Source organism: Benincasa hispida, chromosome 4, assembly GCF_027475165.1.
Source record: "Benincasa hispida cultivar pf3 chromosome 4, pf3_genome.v1.1, whole genome shotgun sequence".
In the NCBI taxonomy this organism is placed as follows: Eukaryota; Viridiplantae; Streptophyta; class Magnoliopsida; order Cucurbitales; family Cucurbitaceae; genus Benincasa; species Benincasa hispida.
Genome location: NC_143481.1, coordinates 12,011,483 through 12,037,880, shown reverse-complemented (window position 1 = coordinate 12,037,880; position 26,398 = coordinate 12,011,483). Strand labels below are relative to the sequence as shown.

The 26,398-nt window shown below is 30.3% G+C and overlaps 2 protein-coding genes across 4 annotated transcripts; one reads left to right on the top strand and one right to left on the bottom strand.

Moving 5' to 3' along the window:
- The first annotated feature begins 3,178 nt into the window (after positions 1-3,178).
- On the top strand, positions 3,179-5,666 carry LOC120076539 (uncharacterized). Of its 2 annotated transcripts, none has more exons than XM_039030399.2 (3): positions 3,179-3,525; positions 3,643-3,772; positions 4,687-5,666. In XM_039030399.2, the coding sequence occupies exons 1-3, from the start codon at positions 3,390-3,392 to the stop codon at positions 5,438-5,440; spliced, it is 1,020 nt and encodes a 339-aa protein (XP_038886327.1). In that variant the 5' UTR covers positions 3,179-3,389; the 3' UTR covers positions 5,441-5,666. The 2 variants fall into 2 exon arrangements, with proteins under 2 accessions (XP_038886327.1, XP_038886326.1); XM_039030398.2 differs by having other exon boundaries at positions 3,306-3,525; positions 3,640-3,772.
- An 8,241-nt stretch (positions 5,667-13,907) lies between these two features.
- Positions 13,908-19,268, bottom strand: LOC120075871 (hyperosmolality-gated Ca2+ permeable channel 2.1-like). 2 transcript variants are annotated; one of them, XM_039029592.2, is made up of 12 exons: positions 18,747-19,268; positions 18,223-18,651; positions 17,402-17,548; positions 17,251-17,314; positions 16,926-17,135; positions 16,128-16,310; positions 15,710-16,008; positions 15,362-15,638; positions 14,911-15,189; positions 14,582-14,815; positions 14,317-14,497; positions 13,908-14,220 (listed from the first exon to the last, which is right to left on the bottom strand). In XM_039029592.2, the coding sequence occupies exons 2-12, from the start codon at positions 18,501-18,503 to the stop codon at positions 14,147-14,149; spliced, it is 2,229 nt and encodes a 742-aa protein (XP_038885520.1). In that variant the 5' UTR covers positions 18,504-18,651; positions 18,747-19,268; the 3' UTR covers positions 13,908-14,146. The 2 variants fall into 2 exon arrangements, with proteins under 2 accessions (XP_038885520.1, XP_038885521.1); XM_039029593.2 differs by having other exon boundaries at positions 17,402-17,571; positions 18,747-19,172.
- Between the last annotated feature and the right edge of the window lie 7,130 nt (positions 19,269-26,398).

Below are 26,398 nucleotides of genomic sequence, written 5' to 3'. Positions count from 1 at the left end.
TAAATATATAAAACTGGAGGAAATGCTATACTTAATATAAATTAGGGAGAAATGCCAAAATCAAATACTATGATAGTATTTTTTTTTAATTAAATTAGACTGGTTTTTCATACGTGCTTTTGTGTTTTTATACTTTTTTTTTTTTTTATTTACTTAGAAAGAATTATGCGATAATTTTCTTACTACCAGATTGAATTGTCGGTAAAGAATAATTTTATTTAGGTGATTTTAAACTAATTTTAAATAGATACAAAAGAAAGTAACTTCAAATAATTATTAAGAAAAAAGGTCTAACTTAATACACTTATTAGAAAAAGTAAAGTTTAATAGTTGATACGACTATTAATTTTGAATTTTAACTGAAATAACTCTCAAAATATGTAAGGGTATAAATTGATTTTTTCATCATATTATTCCTTTATTACTTTTCTAGTTCTTTGTTATAATAAACACTCTTTGCTTGAAGTAATAATTTTTTCTTTTACCTTTTTTCCTTTTATTTTTACTCATGTTTTTTAGGAATGTAAATAACCGAAATCTTAGATGTTCGAAATTATATATATTAGGAATTATGTATGTCTGACATCTTTAGATTACCATGTTTGTTTTGTATGAATATTTTTGCAGATATATGGAAATATTTTGATAGCTGTATTTGTTTTGTTGGATTTCTACTCAAGAATAACTTAAATTTACATAAAGTTCCAGGAATGCCCTTACGACTATTTATTACTTTATAATTAATTTGACATAATTTGAACTTAGGTAACATATTTGTTTTTATCAATTTAAATTTCTTTTAAAATTAATACAATTTATATTATTTTCGTATTTTATTTTTCTCAACAAAATAATATATCATAATTTAAGATTTTTTATGAAATAAATATTAATTTAAATTTAAATTGGAATAAATTGCTAAAAAATAATAAGAATTATGATATAACTAAAAATATATAATATATACAGTTGACAGTATTTATATTAATTATATAATGCAAATGAAGATTAATATATATGTAAAGTAAAATAAAAATGAATGAAAAAAAAAGTAAAATGGGAATGCTTTCAACTCAGGAATCTAGAAAACTCATGATCCAAAACTCTCCGGATGCCTTTTGTCTAAGCATATTAGAATGTCCGAGAATCTTCAGATGTCAGAGCATCTCACAATACTACAAAACAAATACGGTAATCTAGATATCCACCTCATGAGAATTTAGGATGTCCGCGGATCAAACGACCCATTAATGTATTAAAATATAATGAAATTAGTAGGGATATGTATATATTAGTTTAATGAATTGGATAAAATAAAAAAAAGTAGTGATTAGTTAATTGAAATTGGGCTTGGGTTTTGAAAGGTCTTTGTATAATGTGTGCTTTTGGTCATTTTGGTGACCTACCAAGATGGAAAAACAAGCAACAAATTTCCACACAATTTCAATAATCAGTTAGTTAGTGGCAGTGTAGTGTGTGACTTTTAATTTTATTTACTTCTAAATTCATCCTTTTCTTTCTAACCCTTCTAGAACCCTACAGCTATTACTTAGCTAGATACCCTTTTCTTCTTTAGATGTTACCATCACTAAAATATTTATGTTTGACTTTTTTTTTTTTTTTTTTCCTCTCTAATCAATTTTTATTTTTCATTTTTCATTTTAGGGTTCCTGTTACTTGCCTCCTTGAAGAAGCTTGGAATAAATGAGAGAGTTTCTCTTTCTTCATTAAAGCTCATAAAGAAAAAAGTAAGAAAATATATATATATATATACACTTTCCCTTTCAATTATAGAATGTCTTAATACACAAACCCCTTTTCATTATTTTTCCATCTAAATTAAATTATGTTAGTAGACATCACATGTTCTTTTGCAACACTTGGATTTCCTCTTTCTTTCTATGCAATATAATTAGTATTTTCATAATTATAATTGAAAATTAATATTAGTTTATAATTAGAGAATAATGTCTCCTTTTACAATGTTGCCTTCTGGATAAAGAATCTAAAATGTAAATCCATGTGTTTAGCATCAAAAAGTAGATTTTAAAAAAACATCAATCCAAACTTATAATTTAATGGATAAGATAATTAAAAAATTATACCACCCTTATGAAACTAGAGAGAAAGACTAGTATATAGTTTTTTTTTTAAGGGGTTCCTAATTACCTATATAAATTACAATAGGGATAAATTATTAGGGTCCGTTTGGTAACCATTTTATTTTTTAAAATTAAATTTATGAACATTACTTTCACCTCAGATTTCTTCATTTCTTATCTACTTTTAAACCAAACCAAAATTTGAAAACTAAAAAAAGTAGGTTTTAAAAACTAGTTATTATTTTTAGAATTTGGCTAGGAATTCAACTATTGTACTTAAGTAAGATGCATGCCACTGAAAGAAATGAGAAGGAAATATGCTTGGTTTTCAAAAACCAAAAACAAAAAACGAAATAGTTACCAAACGGGACGTAGATAAACATGAAGTTCCATTTCAAAACCAACGAAAAAGAAGAGAAATGACTGATGATTTATCTTACAAAGATTATAAGGTCTATCCACCTTTTCAATATGAGATCCTAAACTTGATCTCTCAAGTTTCTTGGGTCGAATTTATTTTTTTAAAATTGTATACACTTTGATAGTATATTATATAAATATGAGACTTCATCTAAAAAAAATGATAAACATAATAGAGATAAAGTAGAAAAATCAAAGGTCAAAAGGAGGGAAGAAAGGATTAATTGAAGCATCGTTGTTTTATTTTGAGTAATAGTCTATCATTTCCACCAACCATAAAAGAGATCCAGACAAATTAAATACATACGGTAGTACAAAAAACTCAAGTGAAACAATATTTTAGAAAGAATTGTAAAAAAGAAAAAGTTAAAATGAGATTTTGATTAGACAGTTACTTTTGGTCAAATTGAGGTATTATTACATTACATGTGTGTGGGATTCTACTTTTTCATATATAGAGTTCGTAGAATGTTGTTTCAAAGTGCATGTCTCGACTCCCAATAATAATACGTATATATTATTATTTATTTATTTTGTCTTTTCTATTTAAAAATATAAATGTAGTGTCATGTCATATGTGTACATACAATACACAGTAATTATTATGGTATAGTGATAAAAGGACAAGAAGAAAACATCCTTGTTTTCCTTATTCTGTCATCCTTCATTTAATTTTCTATTGCATTATGCCACACCTTTTTATTTCTTTCTTTCTTTTTATATTTAGTCAGATTGGCCTTTTCAGCATCCATGTTTTTCCCACTTTTTTTTTTTTTTTTTTTAAAAAAATTTCTCTCTCTCTCTCTTTCTTATAATTCATAGTTTTGTGGATTAGGAGAGAAAGGAAAAAAAGAGAGAAAAAAGAAGATGGGAAGAGCTCCTTGTTGTGACAAAGCCAATGTTAAGAAAGGGCCATGGTCCCCTGAAGAAGATGCAAAACTCAAGTCTTATATTGAGAAACATGGAACTGGTGGCAACTGGATTGCTTTGCCTCAAAAAATTGGTAAAATTATTCTTTCTTTTTTTCTTCTTTTTGTGGTTTTGTGATGATCTCTTTTTGCTTTTGGATTTCTATTTTATGAACTTATATTAAAAATCATTTTTTTTTAAAAAAAAGTAGGCCTTAAGAGATGTGGGAAAAGCTGTAGGTTGAGATGGCTGAATTATCTTCGTCCAAATATTAAGCATGGAGGTTTCTCTGAAGAAGAAGACAGAATCATTTGTAGTCTCTATGTTAGTATTGGAAGCAGGTAACTTTTTTTTTAAAAAAATTATTTTTTCTATTCCATTTAAATTTCCCATAAAAAAAACCCCAAATCATTTTACAGCCTTAATTAGGGTTTCAGTTTCAAAAAGGGTATGAAATATAGCTACATATATATCAATTAAATGATTGATCTATCGTTTTTGTTTGAGGGTAATTTTAGATATTATCACAACATCTAAGTCTTCGTTTGGTAACCATTTCGTTTTTCATTTTTTATTTTTGAAAATTAAGCCTATTTTCTCACATTTTGGTTTGCATGTTGCTCAAATATAAGAGATGAATTCTTAGTCAAATTCTAAAAAAAGAAGGAAAAAAGAACAAATTTTTGAAAATGAGTTTTTAAGTTTTCAAAATTTGACTTGATTTTTGAAAACATGGGTAAAGAGTATATAAGAAAGCATGAAATTTAGAGGTGAAAGGGGTGTTTGTAAGTTTAATTTTCTAAAATTAAAACAAAAAACCAAATGGTTACCAAACAACACCTAAACAATTTCATTTCTTCCCCTGATTAATATTGATAACCAAATGTACTTTGTACTAATTTTCAAATTTATCATCCCATTTAAGTTCCTGAGTCTAGTAGAGTGATCTAATATTATAAATAGAAATATGGGTGTGATCATATCAACACTAATGCACACTAGATCTCATCAAAACTCCACAGTTAAGTGTTTGGGTAAAAGTAGTACTAAGTTCGGTGACCACTTGAGAAGTCCTCCTATTGCATCACTTTTTTAAAAAATATCTCATCCATATCTCTCTCTTTTTACGGATTATTCTTCTTTTTGTATTTCTCTGAGTAGGTAATATCGTTTCATACATGCGTAATAAGATCGTATCTTTCTTTTGAAAAAATTTGGGGTTATGCATAAATGGTGTTTTCGGAATGGAATATAGGTGGTCTATAATTGCAGCACAATTACCGGGAAGAACAGATAATGATATAAAGAATTATTGGAACACAAGGTTGAAGAAGAAGCTATTTGGGAAGCAAAGAAAAGATCATCATCAACAAGCAATAACTCGTAGAGGAAATGGGTTAAAGCAAATGCAACAAATGAAGAGAACATCATCATCATCAGAGAATAACAACAACACAACAACAACAATAACTCATATGGGTGAGAATAATAATTCCATATTTTCATTGAACAATATTCTTCCTTATTGGCCTCAGCAGCAGCACCTCCCTTTACCACCTCACTACAACAACAACAACAATTTGCCTCCCTTTGGGAAGCCAATTGAAAATGATTTGAGCAAATTTGGAGTTCATTTCATGGATCAAGAAATTAGTGTGTATAATAATAATAGTAGTAACAATAATAATGGAAATGAGTATGGTCATTTTTTGCCAATTATGCAAGGGGAAAGTAGTAGCAACAACAGCCAAATGGTGGAGGTTGAGAATTATAACATGGCCAATTATGAAGATCCAAGGAGGGTTTTGTGTGGACTTGAATTTTTATATGGAGATCATCAGATAATGAGTGGGAATAATGATCAAATGGGGTCTCTTCAAATTTCTTCTTCTTGCCTTCCAAATTATGAAGAAATGTTGCTGCAAGATGTGTCAGCTACTACTACAACTCAAGAATATGAAGCTAAGTTTGATGATTTGAGGATATTAGATCATAACAATGCATTATGATCATGATGGAGCTAGGACATGATGTAAAGTTAAATAAAAATAGACTCTTTTTAGCAATAGAGTGAATTTGGAGGCTGGGGTTTGGATTTTCCTTTGATTTAGACAATAATTTTAGGGGGAAGAAACATAAATATTGTTATGTTTGGTTTTTTCTTTTCTTTTTTTATTGTTGGTTGGAAACTGATTAATTATGACTATATATAAGTATATCCTGTCTTTTAATTTAGTTCCGACCGCTAACTTTATTGTCTGAAATTAGCTGATAATAAGGAGAGTGTTTTCTCCAATAGATTTTTGCAATATTCATTTTCTCATAAAAATGTCTGAATTTAGATATTATTATTGTCATTACCTTCAGCAATTGTAGAATTGATTTTAAATTCTATAATTTTATCTGACTTTTGTCTGAATTATTAGTCTCTCTCAAATTTCCTTTCTGAGTGATGTTTTATTTTTTCTGTTGAATTGAAAAGTGTTTCAAAAAGTAGGGTTGTTCTCTTCTCTCATGTGTAATTTGCTAAAGGATTACAGCTACAACTTCATTGGGATCTGTAATTTGACCTCAAAAGCTTTTTTTTTCCCCTACATGAAATCTCTCGAAATTAGAGCATTACCTAATTTTGTTGCTTCAGACTTTAGCAAACATAAATGCCCTAACTTTTTTTTAATTGTATATATATTTATGTTGAAAATAAACTTGCTCATATATGGTGCTTTTTTTTTTTTTTGACAAATGGGAAAGCGTAAGAAAATTGGAGATTGGGTTTGATTATTATAATAATTCGTAGGTAGGGTAATCTAATTTGAGACTAAAAAAGATTTGAATTCATGTCATTTTGTAGAGTTAAGTCAAGATGACTGAGTAACCTAAAGAGTTTTTATTTTAATTTAAAGGGAAAAACAATGAAACCCTAAATTTTCATATCAGATCAATGCTGGAGTTGACCATATATTTGGTTTTAAGGTCCCTAAATGGCATCCAAGAAGATGTGCATGGTATGTTGATAATTAATATTCAAACAAATTTAACTTTGTGTCACTAATTTGTTTTATGTTCATATTTTGATGCTAAATGTTAACGTATTGCAAAAGAGGTAATTGTGTTTAGATATAATATTACAACGACTATTTATTTGTTGGGAGGAACATTCATTAAAATAAGGATTTACACAAGTTTATAGAGCTTTTGTTTCACTTAATCATAATTATAAAGGCCTCAAACAGAAAAATGCGAGGGGAAAGGATATGGAAAATAATTGTTTAGAGCTTTTGTTTCACATAATTTAATAAATTAAGAATTCGTTTATATTATTTTTGCATCAAATATCTACCTTTTGTATGTCAAAGAGTAATAACCATATATGAAATATATGTAGCAAACCGTTTTAGATATATGTTTTTGACTAAAAAGTTAAAGATTTAAATTGTTCAACTAAAATAACACATTCGTATAAATTGATTTAATTTTTTTATAATGTTAAATACTATTTTTAGTCTATCTACTTTTGAGTTTGGTTCATTTGAGTTTTTATACTTTCAAAATATTCATTTTGGTTCATTTTTCGGCCTCTTTACATTCAAAATATTCATTTCGATCAATTATACTTTCTTTGGTTTATTTTGGTCTTTGAACTTTAAAAAACAACAATTTTCGTCCCTTAAAAATGAAAATAAAAGGACCGATCAAAATGATCACTTTTTAAAATAGGTTCCTATAATGAATCAATTCTAATATTTAAACCCTTTTCTTATTTATTTCTCTATTTTTAAGGTCAGGGAGAAGAAGAGCAGAGCCACTTTGTTCATTGGACAATCGAACAACTAATTACCAACTTACAAATGATGCAACTTGCAAATAATTGGAATAAATCTTAAAAATTAAATGTATATATACAAAAGTAGAATACATAGTATATTTTGATTAGTAGTATACATTAATTATAGAAAAGAAATAATAAAGTCTGAAAACAACAATCCCAAAGTTGTTTTGTTCTCTCCCTCTATTATTTAAAAACAAAAGAAAAAGGTAAATCCATTTCAAAGAAGAATATATAATTAGAAGAAACTCAATAAGAGCAATAACAATAATAGCTAGGCATAAATTAAAAGCAAAAGAAAAAAGGAAAAAAAAAAAAAGGTTGATTTCAATTTGTTGCATGGCAATGGAAGCTTAAAAATGAGTGGTTTGTGGTTGGTGAAGAAGTTGCAGGTAAAGCCGCCTAATGTTAAAGAGTGCACATGTGTTTTGAGTTAAAAATCTTTTTGGAAGGTCAAAGGAACACAATGCTAATGGTACTTATATTTGTCTGACTAAAAGTACCATAATTCATTAACAGTTGTCTCTTTTTTTCTTTTTCTTTTTTTTAAAAAAAACTAATAATGTTGTTTTTGTTTCCTCTACACATTTGACTCTCTTCACTGTTTCCATATTCAATCATCATCATCATTTTTTCTTGGATTTTGCATGCTTTAATTCATTTTCATTCATACACCTTTTGATCAGAATTATTTAACTTTATATTTGCTGCTCATGAGTTACTACTTTGATTTGTTAATTTGTGGTTAATTAAGTCTTACTTTGGTAATGCTTTATGTAAATTTTGATTTTAAATTGTAAGTAAAAATATAAATCGTTAGAAATGTTAGCCTAAGTTTTAAATGAAACTAGAAAAAGAGTGGCTGTTTTAAAAGAAAATGAAGAAGAAAACTTTGTTTTTATGATTTGAAATTAGATTGATATTTTTTAATAGTATTTTTTTTTTTTTAAAAAAAAAAAAAAGTTCTTTTGGGGTAGTTAAATTAAGTTGAAAGTTTGAGAGGCTTGACTGCATTATATGTCATCATGCCCTTAAAGAGAATATAGGCTTTAAATGTGTGTGTATATACATATATTTGGATAAATTACATTTTTGATTCTTGAGGTTTGAAGTTTGTGTCTATTTGGTCTCTGAAATTTTGAAAGTGACATTTTAGGAGACGTTTGATGCAAGTAATTGATTATTGTAGTCCTAGATTATTATAGTTGGGTTATAATAATATGTGTTTGGGTGTAGATTATTTTAGTTTAGGTTATAGTATATGTTTGAAGTGTAAACTATTTTAATGAGGGTTTTGAAATAATATTAACTGTAATTAATTGAAGGTTTAAGAGGTGATTATTAAAGTCTTAGGATAATCTTTACCCCAAACACCCTAGGTTTCTAAGATTTGAAATATAATTCTAAATGGTGTTTGTGTTAAATTGATTGTTAATCTCAATTAACGATAAAGTGGTATGACATTGAAGAGTTGGACAAATTTATATGACATATAAATATTGATTGATTTTTATATTGTATTTAAATCGGTTGCATTTGATTTTGTATATAATTGTGAAATAGAATGGTAGGGATAAATGTATAATGGTGAAAAGCCTAGGGTGTGGGTTTTATTTGTAGATTTAGCACCATTATTATTCAGCAGCCATTATCTTTTTAGGGTTGGTCACAATCCTATTTAGCTTAATCATAGAGAGGTAAAGGTGGAGTATAGGATTTGAAGATTGCCCAAGTTTTTAATACTCTATACATGCAAGTCTTCATAATAAAGTACAACAAGCTAATCATACTCATATTTATACATCCATTGTTATATTACTCTTGTACACTACTTTGTAATTAAGGTTTTAATCCTTTTTCTTTTTTAAAAAATGGATAGGTTTCCTACTGCAATAGATTATATATATATATATCTGGCCTAAGAGAATGAAACTAAACTGATGAACAATATGAGACCTTATGGATATGAAAATAGAAGAAAAGTCATAAGAACTTATATATATATTCAAAATAGATAATATATCATATTATTGTAAAAATAAATTGGTAGCGAGTTTGATTAAGATTTAAATCGGTTTTTCTTTTTTTAAGAATTGATTTAGAAACCATCGTTGTATTAAATTTTTGACTAAAAATTTTCATCAAACCATCTCACTCACACCTTGTATTTAGTATCTATAAGATAATCTCCCATCTTAACCAAATATAAAAATCAAAACTCAAATAAACTTACTTTCTTTCCAAAGTAAAATAGAGATTTTGGACATTTGATGCTGAATATAAAAAGAAGAAGAATGTTGAGATATATTGAAATTACTTAATCCAACATTACAATAAATAATTTAAGCTAAATTTGTAGTGGAAATCTACATAAGCTCCCAATTCTGAAAACCAAATATATTTAAAATACATCAAAACAAAATTCAATTTGGAAGTCATTTTGATTAAATAAAAGAGAAGATAATATTTTAATAAATAATAATAATAATATAACCAGAAGTAATTAGAGAGCGTAAAGTTAAGAAAGAGAATATCCCTAAAGAAAAAGAACCAGAGCAGAAGATGTCCAAAACAAAACACCAAAATAAATAATAATAATAATAATAAAATGAATAAATAATTAATAAAATTGGTGTTCCGTGATTGGGGCAATATTCTTGCGCAGGTTATGCCAAAACCAACAGCCAAATAATGACTTCCTTCCCCACCTTTTTATTTTTTTTTTCAAATTCAAAATAATAATAATAATAATAATAATAATAATATTAAATTAAATATTGTTTTTTCTTCTTTTGTACGTCAATTGTGTGTTTTATTAAAATTTAAAATGGCCTGCTTAGCTTTTTTGCTGTGTAATCTGAATAATTCGTTCTTATAAAACTTTGATTATGAGATTCATTACCATGGAAATAATAAATTTTAAAATGAACCCTTTTGGTTTGGTCCCCATTTTTTTTTGAGAATAAGTTTGAAGTTTTCTGCAACCATTTAGATATCTCTTTGTTATTATTTCAAAAATGAGTATTTAATGAAAAATCAACGTTGAAAATATAAATTTTAAAATCTAAAAATTAAATTGAAATAAAATTCAAATCTCAAAGATAAAATTGTAATACTTTTTAAACTTAATGACTAAATTGAAATTAAACTCAAGACTAAAAACTGTAATATTTTCAAACCTAGAGACCATAGTATTTTTTCCTTAACTTTATTTTTTCTGTTTTCGCATTCTCTTTCCTCTTCTCTATGGTCTATATATTGTTTACTTTAATAAAAGAAAATAATTATTTCTTTTTCTGGTTTTTGGATTTTGAAAATTAAGTTTATCTCCAAATTTCTTCATTTGTTATCTATCTTTTACCAATGATTTAAAAAACCAAGTTAATTTTTGAAAACTAAAAAAAATATATTTTAAAAACTTGTTTTTGTTTTTGAAATTTGACTAAGAGTTTAACAATTGTAGAATGATGCAAATCATCGTAAGAAATGAAAAGGAAATAAACTTAATTTTCAAAAACCAAAAACTAAAAACGACCAAATGAAAGCTTAACTACTAGAAGTTTGGTCTATGGAGAGATTTTTTTCTTGATATATCTGATGACTTTTATTTTAAAAGCTATAACAAAATTTTCAACTCCAAACAAAACAAACAATATCAGTAAAATGCACCACAAAGACTACTTTTATAAATGATTAATTTTATATAATAGTTTTGAAAATAAAAATAATGATAATGAATTTTTTGAGGACTAGCAAAGAAAATCTCTCCTAGAGTTCATTTTTTTTTTAATTATCTATGAAGACCTCTTTCATTTGATTAATTGACTTTTGAGTTTTGAAGTCTTTATCAATTTTATAGATATACTAAAAAGAATAATGAGAAATATTAGTTGATTAGAGTGACATGGTAGCGTTGAATTGTGATTTGTTAAATTTGACCAAATAGTTTTACATGTTTTTAAAATTTTAATTATGCAAAACAAATCATAGAGAAAATTGTGAGATGAAAATGATATCAGTTTTGAAAGATTGATTTGAATATTAGAGAAAGAATAAACAGCAGATACCAAGTTATGGACTCACATCTACATGTCTATAGATTTGATCAACATTTTAGCTTACTTAAAAAGTATAAATATTCATCAACATTTAAATTTTTTTCAATATTTCCAATTTTCCATTAAACTTTCGACATTTTCGACAAAGCAAATAGGAATTACATTTTATCAATATTAAATTTAGATGCTAAACCAAAAAAAAAATAATAATAATAATAATAAAAAAATTTAAAAGAAATTTAAATCTTATTTTGGTTCTTAAACTTTGAATAATATTTTATTTTGGTTCTTAAACTTTTAAAAATATCCGTTTTAGCTTATAAACTTTTAATATTGTTTTATTTTGGTCTCTCAACTTTTAAAATGTTCGTTTTAGCCTGTGAACTTTTAAAAAGTGCTTATTTTGATCCATATTTTATTAAGATTTTGTTAACTCTTTAACAAAATGGAGAGATAACTTGTATTTTAGGATGATTAGACTACCAAATAAGTTAGCTATGCTAAAAAATCTAGAGTTTCAATTTTGTTTAAAGTGGCAAAGGAGAGAATTTAAAAGACTTGGTTATTGACATTTTACTTCAAGTTAATATAATTCTAATAGTAGGACTAAAATAAACATTTTTTTTAAGTTTAGGAATTAAAATGAACATTTTTAAAAGTTTAGTGACAAAAATAGAATAAGATTCGAAGTTTAAAGACTAAAATAGAATTTAAATATTTAAAATAATATAAAATTATAGTAAATTAAGTGGAAAAATTTATATCCATAAATGTTTAGATGAGTTGAATCAATTAAAACTTCAAATGTATTAATTAAAATCCTTAACTTTCACGATTAAATCACTTTTTTAATAAACAAACAAGCATCACATTAACGCTTGCCACAAAGCGGTAGAGGAAGAAAGTTTGTTACATCACGGTTATAACGAACAAATAAGCCAATCGAAAATAAAGAATACCTACGAATACTTTATATGAGGTAAAAAAAAATCCGAATTAGACACACGTTACGTATGATTTGATGTATCTATTTTTACGCTTACTTTTTTAAACAAAAAAAACAAATCAACTCATCTAATCCTTTTCAATCTAAAATTAGACAACCTATTTTTTTTAAGCAAGAAAAAATATACCTTAAATGTATCATTATCCTCGTTTTTTAGAAATATATATTAAAATAATATATAAAAAATGACGTATCCTTTAACGTATCCGTATCTTAGTTTTTTAAAAATTGACGAATCGTTGTATCCAATTGTATCCGTATCGTGTAGCCATATCCGTGTCTGTGCTTCATAGAAGAAGACGAAGAAAATATCTACCAAATCAAATAAGGTAGTACTGTGTTCCAATAATATAAGGGGTTTTTTCATCATTCTCTCATTATTTAAAAACAATTATAATATAATTATTTGTCACATTGATAGGATGTAAGAAAGATTTTTTTCGATGCAAAAATCAAACTTCTAACGTTGAGGTTGATAATATAAATACGATACCAGTTAAATTATGCTCATTTTGGCTTCTATAATTTTGAGTTTATTTTAAATTGAATGAGCGAAAATATTTATGAACTAATAATTTATATAAATTGGAATAACTCATGAAAGTTCTGAATTTTAATCGATTTAATGTGCAAAATTTAAGAGCATAAATAATAAAAAAATACATTTAGTATATTTTATTTACGTAGATTTTAAATAACAAATATTCTAACTATAAATGCATCATGGTAGAACCTTGTATAGTTGTTAAAGTCGGCATTACTTAGTGAAAATTAGTGTGCACTTCTTCTCTTGCAGTCGAAAGTTCAAATCTCCATGTCTCAATTGTACTTAAAAAGAAATCTCTTTCACACCAATATTTGCCTCAGGTATATTGTGAAGATCTAAAAATTCTATCCTTTTTTTTTCTTCTTTTCAATTTGAAAGCTTTCTCAAAATTTGCATTTATATTAAACTCTATCTTTCTTAACAACTTCTCTCGACCAATATGCCAAAATGCCAAAACGAGCATAAACTCAATTGACATAATTTTTGTATTATCAATTTTGAGTCAGATGTTCGATTCTCCCATTTCACATATTGTCAAGAAAAAAAAGAAAAAAAAAACTTCAGTTGACCAACATGAGCAAAAGAGCACAAATCAATTAGCTAATTAAGATACATCTTTTCCGATTTTTTAAAGTCATTAGACAAGAATATCATATGGTTGAACTAAAAATAGTTTCCACAATGAATCTTTGAATTTAGATATGATTGTGAGGTTCATTGTTTAGAATAGGGGTGAACATCAGTCGGTCGGAGGTGGTTTTTCGCTCAAATTATCACCGACCGACTATGGTCGGTTTAGTAAATGTTCAAATCGATCTCTACCGTCAATGAGTAAAAGTTGGTTGGTCGGTTTTATTCTTTGAAATTTTTAAATTTTTTTCCCAATTTTGAATATTTCTAAATCGACACCGACCGCTCTTCTTCTCTGGCTGACCGACTTCGATTTGATCAGTCAGCTCAGTTTTTCGATCTACCATGCTCACCAGTTAGGGTACTATGATTTAAATTTGACTCTTAAACTTCAAAGTTTTATCATATGTATGCTAAAAAAAAAAAATCTGAATCATCATTACTTGTGTTATATTCACAATATCAACTAACTTATTGGGAATATCTAACAACATTCTTAAATCTGTTTGACATATCACTAAACTTTGAGGAGCTTCCCAAAAAAGATATTTTCATGGACAGTGAAGTCTTTAAATGAACATGGTTTGAAATAAAATTTGTACATTTAACAGAACACTTAAGCATGAAAATAAAGAAAAGACTGAGAATTTACTTGTTGATGAGTACTGGTTCACCCAAATGGCAAGGATCATTCCACAGCTCTATTACTTGCTTGGGATTCCCTGAATTTCAACAAAAAACAAAGCATGGCCACAAAAATTTACTCAACATGGTTTCTTCAACAAGGAATAACAGCCAGAAGTTGGTTAGACCGTAACCTGGTCTCGCGCTTTCTGCATCTGTGACACTGTTTTCGGTGTCTTGACTACTCGAACACCCCCACGTACTACAGTCTCGTTTAGCCAAGAGTGTGAACTGGCAATAGGCTGTACGCAGTCGTCGATAGATCTCTTCCATCCTCCCACATTGTTCATCTTTTCGGTCCATCTCAATTAGCACCTGAAAATTGAGACAATAACATGGTTGAACTTTGAGAGAAGGAAAACGTATACACATGCACGGTTTCCATTTCGAGTTGGCTACCTCTGCAGCTGTGTTTCGGAATATTGGACGGAATCGCTGCCTGCAGTACTCGTGAAAGAGGAGCGTGCCGATAATCAAAGGAATTATGAAACCTGATGCAACTGGAGATTCTTTTAGACTAAAGACTCCAAGAGCAATTACTTGAGCCAATACCATAGCGAAGATGGTTGTGTTGTGAGCTATGGGCCAAAATTGTCCCCCAGTTTCGTATTTCGATATATACACGTTGAGAATCTGAGGCCAATAATTTTTCAGAAAAACAATTTGTTAGGTAACAGCCATATTCAGCAAGAACAAGAAGTAATCCAATGTACAGAGGCAGAACTTACCTGGTTCTTGTAAACAAGGTAGGCAAGAAAAAAGTAAAACAGCAAGAAGGGTGTGATCAAAGGAGCCAAGATGGAACAAGTGAAGCCAAGGAAACCAAAGAGGAGAATTCGAGGAACTTCGGTGTGATATGGAAATGCAAGAGGCTCATAAATGGGTTCAATCTTGATTCTAAGTATCCATCTTCTGATAAAATTGCAAGTAAGAGGAAAAAGTTGCATAACTTCACAAGACAAACTTGCCCATCCAGATGATACAACATAAGTCAAAAAGAAACTAGCCTGCATCAAATCGAGGACACGCCATCAAAAGTATGTGCAATGAGAGTTTAAAAAATGATCGGACCTCAATATGAGTTGTGAACATTTTTCAGATGTACTCACTTCAATTGTAGCTTGAAATGAAATGTAAGGGAACAATATAATCAAATAAAGCAAGTGTGTTGTTTATCACCTGTGCTGGTACTGCTTTGCCAAATTGGGCAGGTATGTCCTTAAAACTGAAAAAGACACTCAATGTATGAATAATAGACCCAGCAAATACGTTAACGAAAAAGACGTTCCAGATCGTGAAGTACAAGACTTTAAGGCATGCACTCCTTTTTCTCCCACTGCGAGAAATAGATCCCTCCAGGGCTGACAATGTCATCATAGTAGGTGGAACCAGATACATAAATAGGATCAATATGACGCTCGGTAAGTAACCCGTCACCAGTTCACTCATATATTTCCTGCATAATGATACCGAGTAAGTTTCCTTGTGTTGATGTTCGCATGATCATTAAGCAAAACTTGCACTTACATTTTCAAGAAGCCTCTAAGGAATGGGAATGTCTGCTGTAGTTGTTCCAGTTGCGTCATACTTTGAACGATTGTTACAGGAATCAAAAACACGAGCATGAATCCGGTAGCAGCGACCAGCATTCCTATCTTACGAATCCAAAGTTGTTTAAATGGTATAGAAAGATTTGACCAATAAACATCATGAGGATCTGGAGCTAAGTCTGTTGCCCATGACATAGGATTTGCTGACTGAAGAAGGTTCGAAGCTATGAGCGCAGCGTATCGAGTCTTGAAGAATACAAAAGCAGCAGAACACTCCTGATTTAGAAAAACAAAAGTTGTCTACACATTACATAGTAATCCCATAAATGATCAAGAAGCCAAACAAAGATCCATTTTGGAAGGGTTTTTTTATTCAGATATAACAGATCTCTAACCTTTTCTCCGGCAATCAAATCCATATTACCATATAGTTTTTTGTCATTCACACTATCATTTACACTAGGGAGAATTGTAAAAGAATTTGTTGGTCCTGCACAAAAACAGCCTCCTTTTAACTTCTGACAATGCATTTCGACCGAATTTTCCTTCATCATGTTGTACATTTTCTCTGCATCATTCTGAAAATTAACTCCGTCATGAATCTTCCAAAAGTGAACAAAGAAGCATTATATTTTCAAGAGTCGAGAGTTTAAAGAAATAAGTTGACCTCTCACCAACAACCACAACATAAGTAGCTTATATGCATACCATCGAAACAACAAATTTGACAGCTAAATTTACATTAAAACACATGACAGAAATCATTTATGAATTTTTGTTTTTAGTAGTGCCAAAAACAATTCATCTTGTTTTCCCTAATTTAAGTTTCAATATCCTGAGCGTCAATAGAATGATGTTCATAACATGGTCCTACACTAGCTTCATTACATTCTAAACCATTTTGATGTCATTCTAATGGCAAACAGCCAATCTACTTTCAATGATCTATTCTATAAAATATAAAGTTCATAAACATTGATGGCATACTCGTCTTGCTAAATTCCTTTAAGCTCCAAACGAAAAAATCTAGTATATAACATATGTTACAAGGTCTGTATCCATCTAGTAATGAAGGAAATGAACTTAAAAGCAAGAAGACTACAAGAATTTGAAAATACACCTAGGGAACTAAAATAAATTCGATGATGAATTACGAATGAGTTGAACAATATAATATTTTAATAGATACATACCATCAGTTTCTGTACGGTACTAGACCGATATATCATTTGGTGTGACAAGTAATCTGATGCATAATAATTGGTGAAGAACTTCCTAACAGTTTCACTATAAGTCTCCTCTGGTGACCAGGGAATTGACCGCACTAAAACCGTAAAATGACTAGGATTCATTTGAGACCCAGTGATGTGAATAAGTCTCAATCTACTGATGCTCGCGTACTCCTGATAATAATTAGAGAGGGAGAAGAAGATAATCGAACAAATTCAATTGCATTAATAAAGGTAATGTTCAGTGGTAAAAGAAAAACATGATATGTAAACATCTTTGGCAACTTACAAAGTAAAGGAGCACACAAGCCGAGCAACAAATGATGTATAAAGCGATACAGTGGGCACAAAGCCTGATTGAGGAGAGACAAAAATCATGAGTTAAAAGTTAAGAACAAAACAAATTGAATACATAAGGTATGGGTTTCAACATCTCATACCACTTTGAATTTTCCTTGACGTTCTCAATGCCAAAAACATTGATTGACTCAGAAGGTATCATCTTGTGAGTCATTTCTTGGCCATAATAATTCACTGGAAGCACTAGAAACATGCAAATGATGGCAGCAATTGAAAAAACTCGAATGCTGTACAGCAAAAGAATTAGCATCTGCAGTAAGCAAAATCAGAAAACTGAAATGTGTTTCAACATACAGGAAGTTGAATACAAGCACGTTGCAAGAACACAGAGATTGTAGATGGTGGAAAGAATACAGATAATACAACGTCGTTTCAATTTATAATCATCAAAAAGTAAAAGAAAGGAATCCTACGGCGGTACGTAAGCCTCAAACTAATGTGAAAAAGATTATGCATGTCACAAAACAAATGACAACCAAAAAGCAAACAAGCTCTGCACCATAACTTCAATAATGGAAACCGATCCATAGTCCTTAGTCTAGGCAGCATTGTGTTATATTAAATGAAGAACATTGAAGACAGCATATACCAACTAATGACTGACTGCAAATTTAGATATACCTCAAACCATGAATACATTCTGATCATAACGAAAGAGTTGACTACAAAAGGAAAGGCAAAAATTAACAATTGAGTTGTCATTTTACTAAAAGAACAAAAGACTAAACCAACAGAAAACAGCAACTTGGTCAGAAGCAATGCATAGACACCATCTTCCACATGATAAAAATTTTACTAAAAGAACAAAAGAGTAATCAACAGAAACACTTGGCAGATGATGCAGAGAGTAAATATATCACAACCAAAAGTTAAAAGCAATGTTAGGAGAAGTGTAACTAACCTGAATATAATAATCCTGAGAAAAACCACAGCATCCAGGCCATCATGAGCCAATATTTCTTCCTCGGATGTTTCCCAAGCTTTCACTATCCAGCTAGGAGAAGGAACAAATCTATCTAAGCAAAAGGTTTCACAGTGTTTTAACTTTCTCGTAGCAATTTTCCGACCGAAGTAGACAGTTATATTGCTCGGTTGTTTGCGCAATATCGAATACAGAGAGAAAAGCACCACACAAATCCCAATATTAATTCCAACCGAAGTTAGAAGGGCAGAAAATTCCATCTCACTAACTCTTCAAGTCTCAAAGTATATTACAACACCAAGAAACAAAAACCTGACATCCAAAGATGACTTCACTCAGATGCAGTTTTTTTTTTTTTTTTTTTCTTGGTGCCACAACCAACAAATACCAACGTTTCTTGTTCTCTTCCTGGTGACAGCAAGCAAAGAAAAATCACTACAAAAGAAGGCAAAAAAACCCAACATTTCTATTAGAGAATGGAAGAAAGGGAAAAGGAAAAGTACCTGAAAAATCTGGTCAAGAACACCCACCAATCGCTAATGAATATAAATCCACGATCTAATTGGGAAAACTTAGAAGTGAAAAAAAAACAAAAACAGAGCATTTAAACAGATTGTTCACAAAACTTATACGCCATAGCGTACTTTGCTTGAACTCTACAAATAGAAATCCAACAAAAAAGAGAAAAGGAAAAAAAGACCCTTTTCTTAATTCAAACCCAGATCGAATCAAACCCCAAAAGTGTCTTCTATTTCTTTTGGGGTTAAAAGAAATTTAGAACATTTTGGAAGTGGGAAAGCAATCGGAAAACGCTGTACAAACGGAATATGTACGAAAATCAGAGGAATCCGACGTCGAATGGTTATTGGAGTGTCGAGGAAGATTGAGCGGGGCCAACGGAAACTGCACGTGGCGGACAATAATCGGACATCATTCCTTCTTTTCATTTTATTATATGATAACAGAACCGTCCCATCCCAACTCTCTGGTTCTCGCCCTCCCACGTTCTTTTACACTAATCCATTATTCCATTGTGTAATTGTTAACAGTCGGATTTGTCGACCTGGCATTTCCTGATCAGTTGACGTCACATGGGTTTCTTTAACTAATGCGGCGTTTGTCTGGTTATGGACACGTGGACACACGTGGATTGTTGCGTGTTACACTATCTTGGAGTCCTGGATTGTATGTGTGCATTTCGGTCTTGGGCTTCTAGATTGGGCCTCTTTAGTTGTCTTTCAAGATAAGCCCAGTTCTTTTTTCTTTTAAAATTTGTACCGAATAATACAAACAAAATTAATTTTATAATATAGTCCACTTCTAAAATATTTGCTAATATGGCAAATATCGACTGGTCAAGCTATAATTTTTTTTAAATTTTCAAATTTTACCCTCAATAAAAGGAAAGTTTCATTTTTTACTTTTCCGTTTTCCTTCTTTTTGATTTGATCTGGTCGGCCTTACGTCTCCGTTTTCCTTCCCTTTTCTTTCATTTTTCCGTTGCTTTGTCTTCAATTCATTCTCTCGGTCTTCAGATTTTGAGTTCGTTTTCCTTTTCTTCCTGAATCTTCGATTTTGAGTGTTTTTTTTTCTTGTTCTTTTTTCGATTTGGTTTTTTGTTTTTTCGGTTTCTTCAGCTCATTTACTCTTTTATTTCTCTTTTCTCAAGAACCTAATAATTTCTTCAATTCATTGTGAACAAAATAGATTGTGTTTTCATGAAGTTTTACTTTTTTCGTTGCGTTCTTCACTCTTTTCTTTGATATTTTGAGGTTTGATTGATTAATTAAGATATTGCATTATTAATTTATTCCTTTATTTAATGATTTTGAGTTTGCATTCTTCACTCTTTTATTTGATATTTTCTTTGATATTGTATAATATTTGTAGAAACATATCAGTGTATTTTGGCGTTCGATATTTTTAGGTTTGATAATCATAATACGACTACCTTGACTTTTTGTTTGTCATTTATGCTTTCTGCAATTTTCACAATATTAACTTAGGGTTTAGAAGCTGCTGCCATCAATAGAAACATATTAGTTGGCTATCATTGATGGTGGCTATCACTGATAGAATATATGCAACTGCTATCATTTTTATATGTTCATTGTTTCTTATTGATATCTGTTGAAAGACAGACCTAGTTATAGATTGGTATCAGTGATAGTGATAGATTGATATTTTCTTTTGATAAATATTAGAACCTATTGATATTGTTCTCCATGAGTTTTATTTTACTTCTGTAGGAATTTTAAAATATGGTTATTCCAATCATTGTTTTTCATAGTAGAATATGGAATGAAAAACATTGTTATGTGAATTACAAATCTACTGAAGTTTTAGTAGATGATATAACAACTTTTGAAGAATTTGTGGATTTAATAGTGAAGGAGTTTTGTTTGAATGCATCTACTTCTTCTATAAAACTATCAACTTTATTAGATTTTGTTATGAATGGAGTTCAATATGTAGTTGAAATTCATGAAGATAAAGATGTAGCTTGGTTTTTGGCTTTAGTTAAGGAATACAATACACGACATCCTTTGGTTGCTCATGTCACTAGTTCGTGTTTGGAAATATCTTCTAATGTTGTTTCTAGTGGAACCAAGATATTTTTCTGTTCTTTCTTCTTCTACACCTATGATTGGTGATGAAAATTTTCAAGTGATTATGGAAGAAAATGATGTGTTTGCTAGTAAAGAGATTTTATCAAATTATTTTTACTTGATAGTAGTCAAGAAGAATTTTGAATTTAAGACTGTTAGATCAATTCAAGATCAATTGTGTTTCAATGTGTTCATGATGGTTGTCATGTTGGGGTTTGTGCTCTAAAGTCTCGTGTCTAGTAGTTTGTAAACAACTTTGTACGAACACTTGTGATGTATAATATAAATGATATTTACTTCATTACTTGACTTTGCGCATTTAGATGTTTTTCATTTTACCACAAACCAATAAACTTAATATCCCTGGTTATCTGTATGTAACTTAAGCATGTATGTGGTGACATACAAGTGGATCATGATTTAAGTGATAACCAAAATGGTCTGTAGTATATGGATATAGGAGGAAAACCTTATCCTGATAACCAAAGTGTTGTGACTTGTCACAAATAATCTGATCCTGATCATTCGTGTAGGGGACATGCAAGCGGGGGCGTCCTATACAAAGAGTTTGTATAAGACCTAACCACGAAGTGTTAACGTCTCGTTATATAACATATTCATAACTGAGACTTCATTTCACTAGGATGACTATAGGTAACATGACCTCAATCTAAGTGAGTTAGGAACTCCTGCCATTGAGGGCGGTCCTTTGATTTGCATGGGTACGAGTGCCCAGAACGCCGACTCAAACCTACCATTTTGGGGATTCGTCTGATTTGAGAGCTGGGAACTTAGCTTCACAAGATGAAATTCACTCTTTCCTTGAGGCAGGGGTAAGTAGATAGATAGCTCCCTTAAGGGCTGATTCCAGGGCTTGAACAATGTGGTGCCACGCACCTTCTCATGGCCTGAAAGGTGTTCACACGTAGTAGGACTATGTTGTATTGTTCATTAGAGGGATTAGTGGTACTTAAGGAGGAAGATGTAATTACAGGGGCAAAACGGTAAATTGGCTTGCTGTAATTACGAGCATCTGTGAAGGGTCATCGTACTGATGATTGGTTATATCCAATGGACATAGAAATATATCTATGGCAAAAAGAGTTCAACTATCGATCTTTAGTGGAATGCTTGGCAGTTAACGGATGGTGGATATTGTGACTAAAAAGTTAGTCAACTATTCACATACCGTTGGAGTTTTGAGCCATAGGTCCATAAGGTCCTCTTGGTAGCTTGGATACAAGTTGAAAGTCAGTTTTTGGGTCAATTTGAAATGTTCAAATTGACAAGAGGGAGTTTGATTATATATGATATAATTGAACGAGTTAATTAAATATGATATAATTAATTTTATGTATGAGATACATTAATTTGGAGAAAATTGGATATAAATATGATTTATATCTAGTAGAGAAAAAATATTATAATTAATATATGATATTAATTTATAAGTTATGAATGTGATAAGATCATATTCATTAGACGGTTATAAAGGAAATGGGAAGGCGCCTCTTCGTTCTAAATAACGGATGAGTGCATTATAAATAGCAGACGGTGTGTTGATCTCGGGGTGCATGGATATTGTGCACAAGATAGTGTCATCGTTTAGAAAATCAATGCCTATACGATAGTGACTGCACGATCGCTTACATATACGATATTGCTAAGCGATCGCATACCGATTACACTGTCGCACGCTATTATCTAAACGATCGTTAACCTTTTTCCTAAGAGATTGTTTAGCTCCCAATATTTACTAAACGATCGTACAGACGATCGCTTAGTTTTTCCTACGCGATCGTTTGGACGATCGCTCACCCTTTTCCTACACGATTGTTTACCTTTTCCTACACGATCGTTTAGACGATCGCTTACTTTTACTACACAATCATATACTTCACCTAAACGATCAAGCATATTGTCTATGTGATAGACGACCACATCTCCCACTTGCTTGATCGTTGTATACGGTCTCTCTTCCTCCTTCCCTCTACCAAATCCGAACAAAGCCCACACTTTGGATTCTCACTCCAAGAATACTAAAGGCTCTGAGTGGTGTTGTCTTCTCTGTTTCCTTCTGTCCGAGTGGTGATTGTTTGAGGTAGACGATTGGACTTCAGACTCGCTGTGAAAAAGAAATCTTCATCTGGTATGATTTCTTGATCCCTTTAGCATTATGAAAGTATGTTTAAATGTATATGCGGTAATTTTGTCACAATGAATTGGAAAGATTTGCTTCCGCTCATAGGTACTCTTGAATAAGAGTTCCTTCATGTCAATGGTATGTGAGGGCATCCCGTTACAAGGGTAGTGTTTTTTGGATTCTTAAAAAGTTTATTGATATTCATGATTGTCTATAAAAAGTATTTAGACTTCTCATAGGCAAGCTTCTTTGTCTTTAATAGCTGAATGTTTGAAAAATGAGTTTAGATTTAGTTTTTCTTATATTTCAACTCCTAGTGATATAATAAATAAAGTCTATAAGAAATTTGGAGTAAATGTTAGCTGTTGTAAAGCATGGAGGGAAAAAGAGCAAATAACGACGTCTTTGAAAGGCAATGCACGTGAATCATATGCTTTGATTCCAAAGTTCTTGCTGAAGTTAGAAGAAAGGAGTCTAAGTTTATTTTTTTGTTTCCAACTTATTAACGAGGTTGCATGATCGAACAATGATGGTTTCTATCAAGGGTGGAGCCATGTAGAGGCCAGAAAGGCCAGGTGCCCCTCCTCCTTTCTCAAATTATCGATTTTTGTATTTTTAATATAAACCTTTAAATAATAGATAATAATATTAATTAACAAATACACTCGCATTAGCAAGGTCCTTTAATTGTTTGGTGGACAAACTTGAGTACTTGTGTCCCTAGTTCAAGTCCAACCTAATACTTTTCTTAGGCGATTTTTGTGTGATTTTAATCCAGGTTAAATCAAAATAAGTCTAACAGGGCTGCGTGCAATGGGGTTTTATTCCGCCGTTGATGGAAATAAAAATGGAAACTTTTTTTTATTCTAAATATGAAATTAAATATAAAAATGGATTTTTTTTTTTTTCAAAATTTGGAGAGTTTTTAATCTCAATTCTCACCAACATTTTCTTGATTAAGTAATGTTTACTTTTCTTGTTCTACATAATTTTTATATTCACGTTATATTAGTTTTAGAGTTAAAAGGTACAAAATAATTTCTTTGTTACTCGTCCGGTTATATGTATCATATCATTAACATGTAAGTTTGAAATTCTTCTTAGACTTTTTAGTTCAAATTCAATATGGAGAGATATATTTATTGCATCGTTAACTTTTTATACATAATTTTTATATTCATATTACGCTCTATATATTTTTGTTTGTTTCCATGTTATTTTTACATTCACATTACTTAGGTAGGTTTTTAAGCTATTAAACAACTTAAAAAACCCAAGAGACTTTTTAGCAGTTGAACTCTTTATGCTTGAGGATCAACGTAAAAATCACATTACTCATATGCGTTCAAATATTGAGTTTGTTGAGTTAAAAAAACATATGTGATCTTGTAGTAAATATGGTCCTGACGAATAAAGACAAGATCTTTTCATTAGTTTACAAGTCACTCACTTTGACATTGATTTTACCTATTGTCATAGCTACTGTAGAGATAAAATTTTCTACGATGCATATAGTGAAGACTCAATTGCATAATCAAATGGAAGATCAATAGATGAATGATCGTCTTATAGCCTATATTGAAAAAGATTTATTTGATAAGTCAGATACCAAAATTATCATAAATTGATTTCAAAAATGAAAACTTGCAAAGGACAATTATAATGTGTTAAATTAGTTAATTTATGAAGTTATGAATATTTTTTTTATAGTCATTTATAGATTTAAGTGTCTCTTATTAAAATATTCAAAATACCTTTCTTGGCATGATATAGAAATTTCAAACTAAAAAAATATATGGAAAAAAAGTTGCGTCCAATAGGATTTGAACCTATACCAAAGGTTTAGAGCAATATCCTGATTAGGCACCTCTTAAGGAAGTTTGTAAGTGACCTAGTAGTCGTAGGGCATGATGTAGTAATCATGATCGACATATAGCTTGCAGTTGATGTGGTCTTGTCTCGGTTACGAGCTTCCCTATAATATTGCCACTATACGCGGGTCCACAATAGGAAGTGATTAGTCCAATCGAGGTTCATCAACCATTTACGATATTCGATCAGAAAGTTCTTCAAGTGAGAATCAAGGTAGAGAGTGAAGCACCCCTTGGGGTAGGGGTGCGAAGGAGCGACTTTTTCCTTAGAACCAAGGCCAAGGGCAGGAACTCCACCAACAGGAACCCTATCATTAACTAATAGGCCAGGCGCGGAAACGGAAGCCGAGGAGCTCTCATAAGAATCCAACTAGAAAGCAGTTTTTGCTCAGGTTTCAGGGAATCCATAAAAAGCCCAGGTCAAGACTAGACTGTTTTTTTGTTAGACTTGTATGTATAGTGTCCCCCTATATAAAATTTTTGGCTCTACCACTGGCTTCTATCATTGGTAGGAGTTTGTCACTAATAGCTTCCATCAATGATAACATGAAAATCATGGAAGCTATCGATAATAGACTCTAACCAGTGATAGCTATAGGCACCAATAAATTATACATTTTTCATAAGCTTGCTTAATTGTTTCTTTTTATGTTTATCTTATTTTAGGTACATTCACAACCTATGAAGCTGACATGAATGAGTATTTTAAGTATTGTTATATGGCTATTAGAGTGTCCAATTGAGGGTTGGAAGCATTGTAGACCTAATATATTGGTGACATGTTCTTGAAATGTAAATATGTTGGGGCTTTTTTGATAATTTCAACAGTTGACGATAACAATTAGATTTTTCCTATTGCTTTTAATATTGTTGACTCTGAAGATGATGCATCATGGAAATGGTTTTTTTAGAATATAAAGAACAATTTTGGTAAATGAGAGGGATTAGTCATTATTTTTTATCGATATCTTAGCATTCCAAAAGGTGTTATGAATGTTTTTACAACTGCTGAGTATTGTGTTTGTCAATGACATCTTTAGCAAAATATGAAGTTGACTTATAAGGGTTCTTTAATTGATAACATATTTTTTAGCTGTGCAAAAGCATATACAATTGATACGTTTGAGTTTTATATGAAATGGATGGAATCGATATATTCTACTATTAAGGAATATCTTAGTAAAGTTCGTTTTGAGAAGTGATTACATGGGTATTCTAGGAGAAGAAGATATAATATGATGACTATAAATATTTCAAAGTGCTTGAATAATATTTTGAAATAGCATAGAGAGCTCCTTGTTATATCGTTGCTTGATTCCACTAGAGAAATACTTCAAAATTAGTTTTATGAAAAAGGTCAAACAACATTATCTATGAAGACTGTTTTGACTAGTTGGGCAGAGTCTGAGTTGCGAGAGCAACACAATTAGTCAAAAAACTTCAAGATACAAAATTAGCCATTAGTTTAAAATGATGATTTTTTATCAGGTAGTTGATTATATTTTATTTTTCAGATTGATCCTATTAGCAAT

Excerpts from the sequence above, each read along its gene's own strand:
- LOC120076539 (XM_039030398.2), top strand. The coding sequence starts at position 3,390 with ATGGGAAGAGCTCCTTGTTGTGACAAAGCCAATGTTAAGAAAGGGCCA. Across the intron at positions 3,526-3,639 it reads TGCTTTGCCTCAAAAAATTG|TAGGCCTTAAGAGATGTGGG; the intron begins GTAAAATTATTC and ends TTTAAAAAAAAG. Across the intron at positions 3,773-4,686 it reads TATGTTAGTATTGGAAGCAG|GTGGTCTATAATTGCAGCAC; the intron begins GTAACTTTTTTT and ends AATGGAATATAG.
- LOC120075871 (XM_039029592.2), bottom strand. The coding sequence starts at position 18,503 with ATGGAATTTTCTGCCCTTCTAACTTCGGTTGGAATTAATATTGGGATT. Across the intron at positions 17,315-17,401 it reads GTCAAGGAAAATTCAAAGTG|GCTTTGTGCCCACTGTATCG; the intron begins GTATGAGATGTT and ends CTCCTCAATCAG. Across the intron at positions 16,311-16,925 it reads GTACCGTACAGAAACTGATG|AATGATGCAGAGAAAATGTA; the intron begins GTATGTATCTAT and ends GTTAATTTTCAG.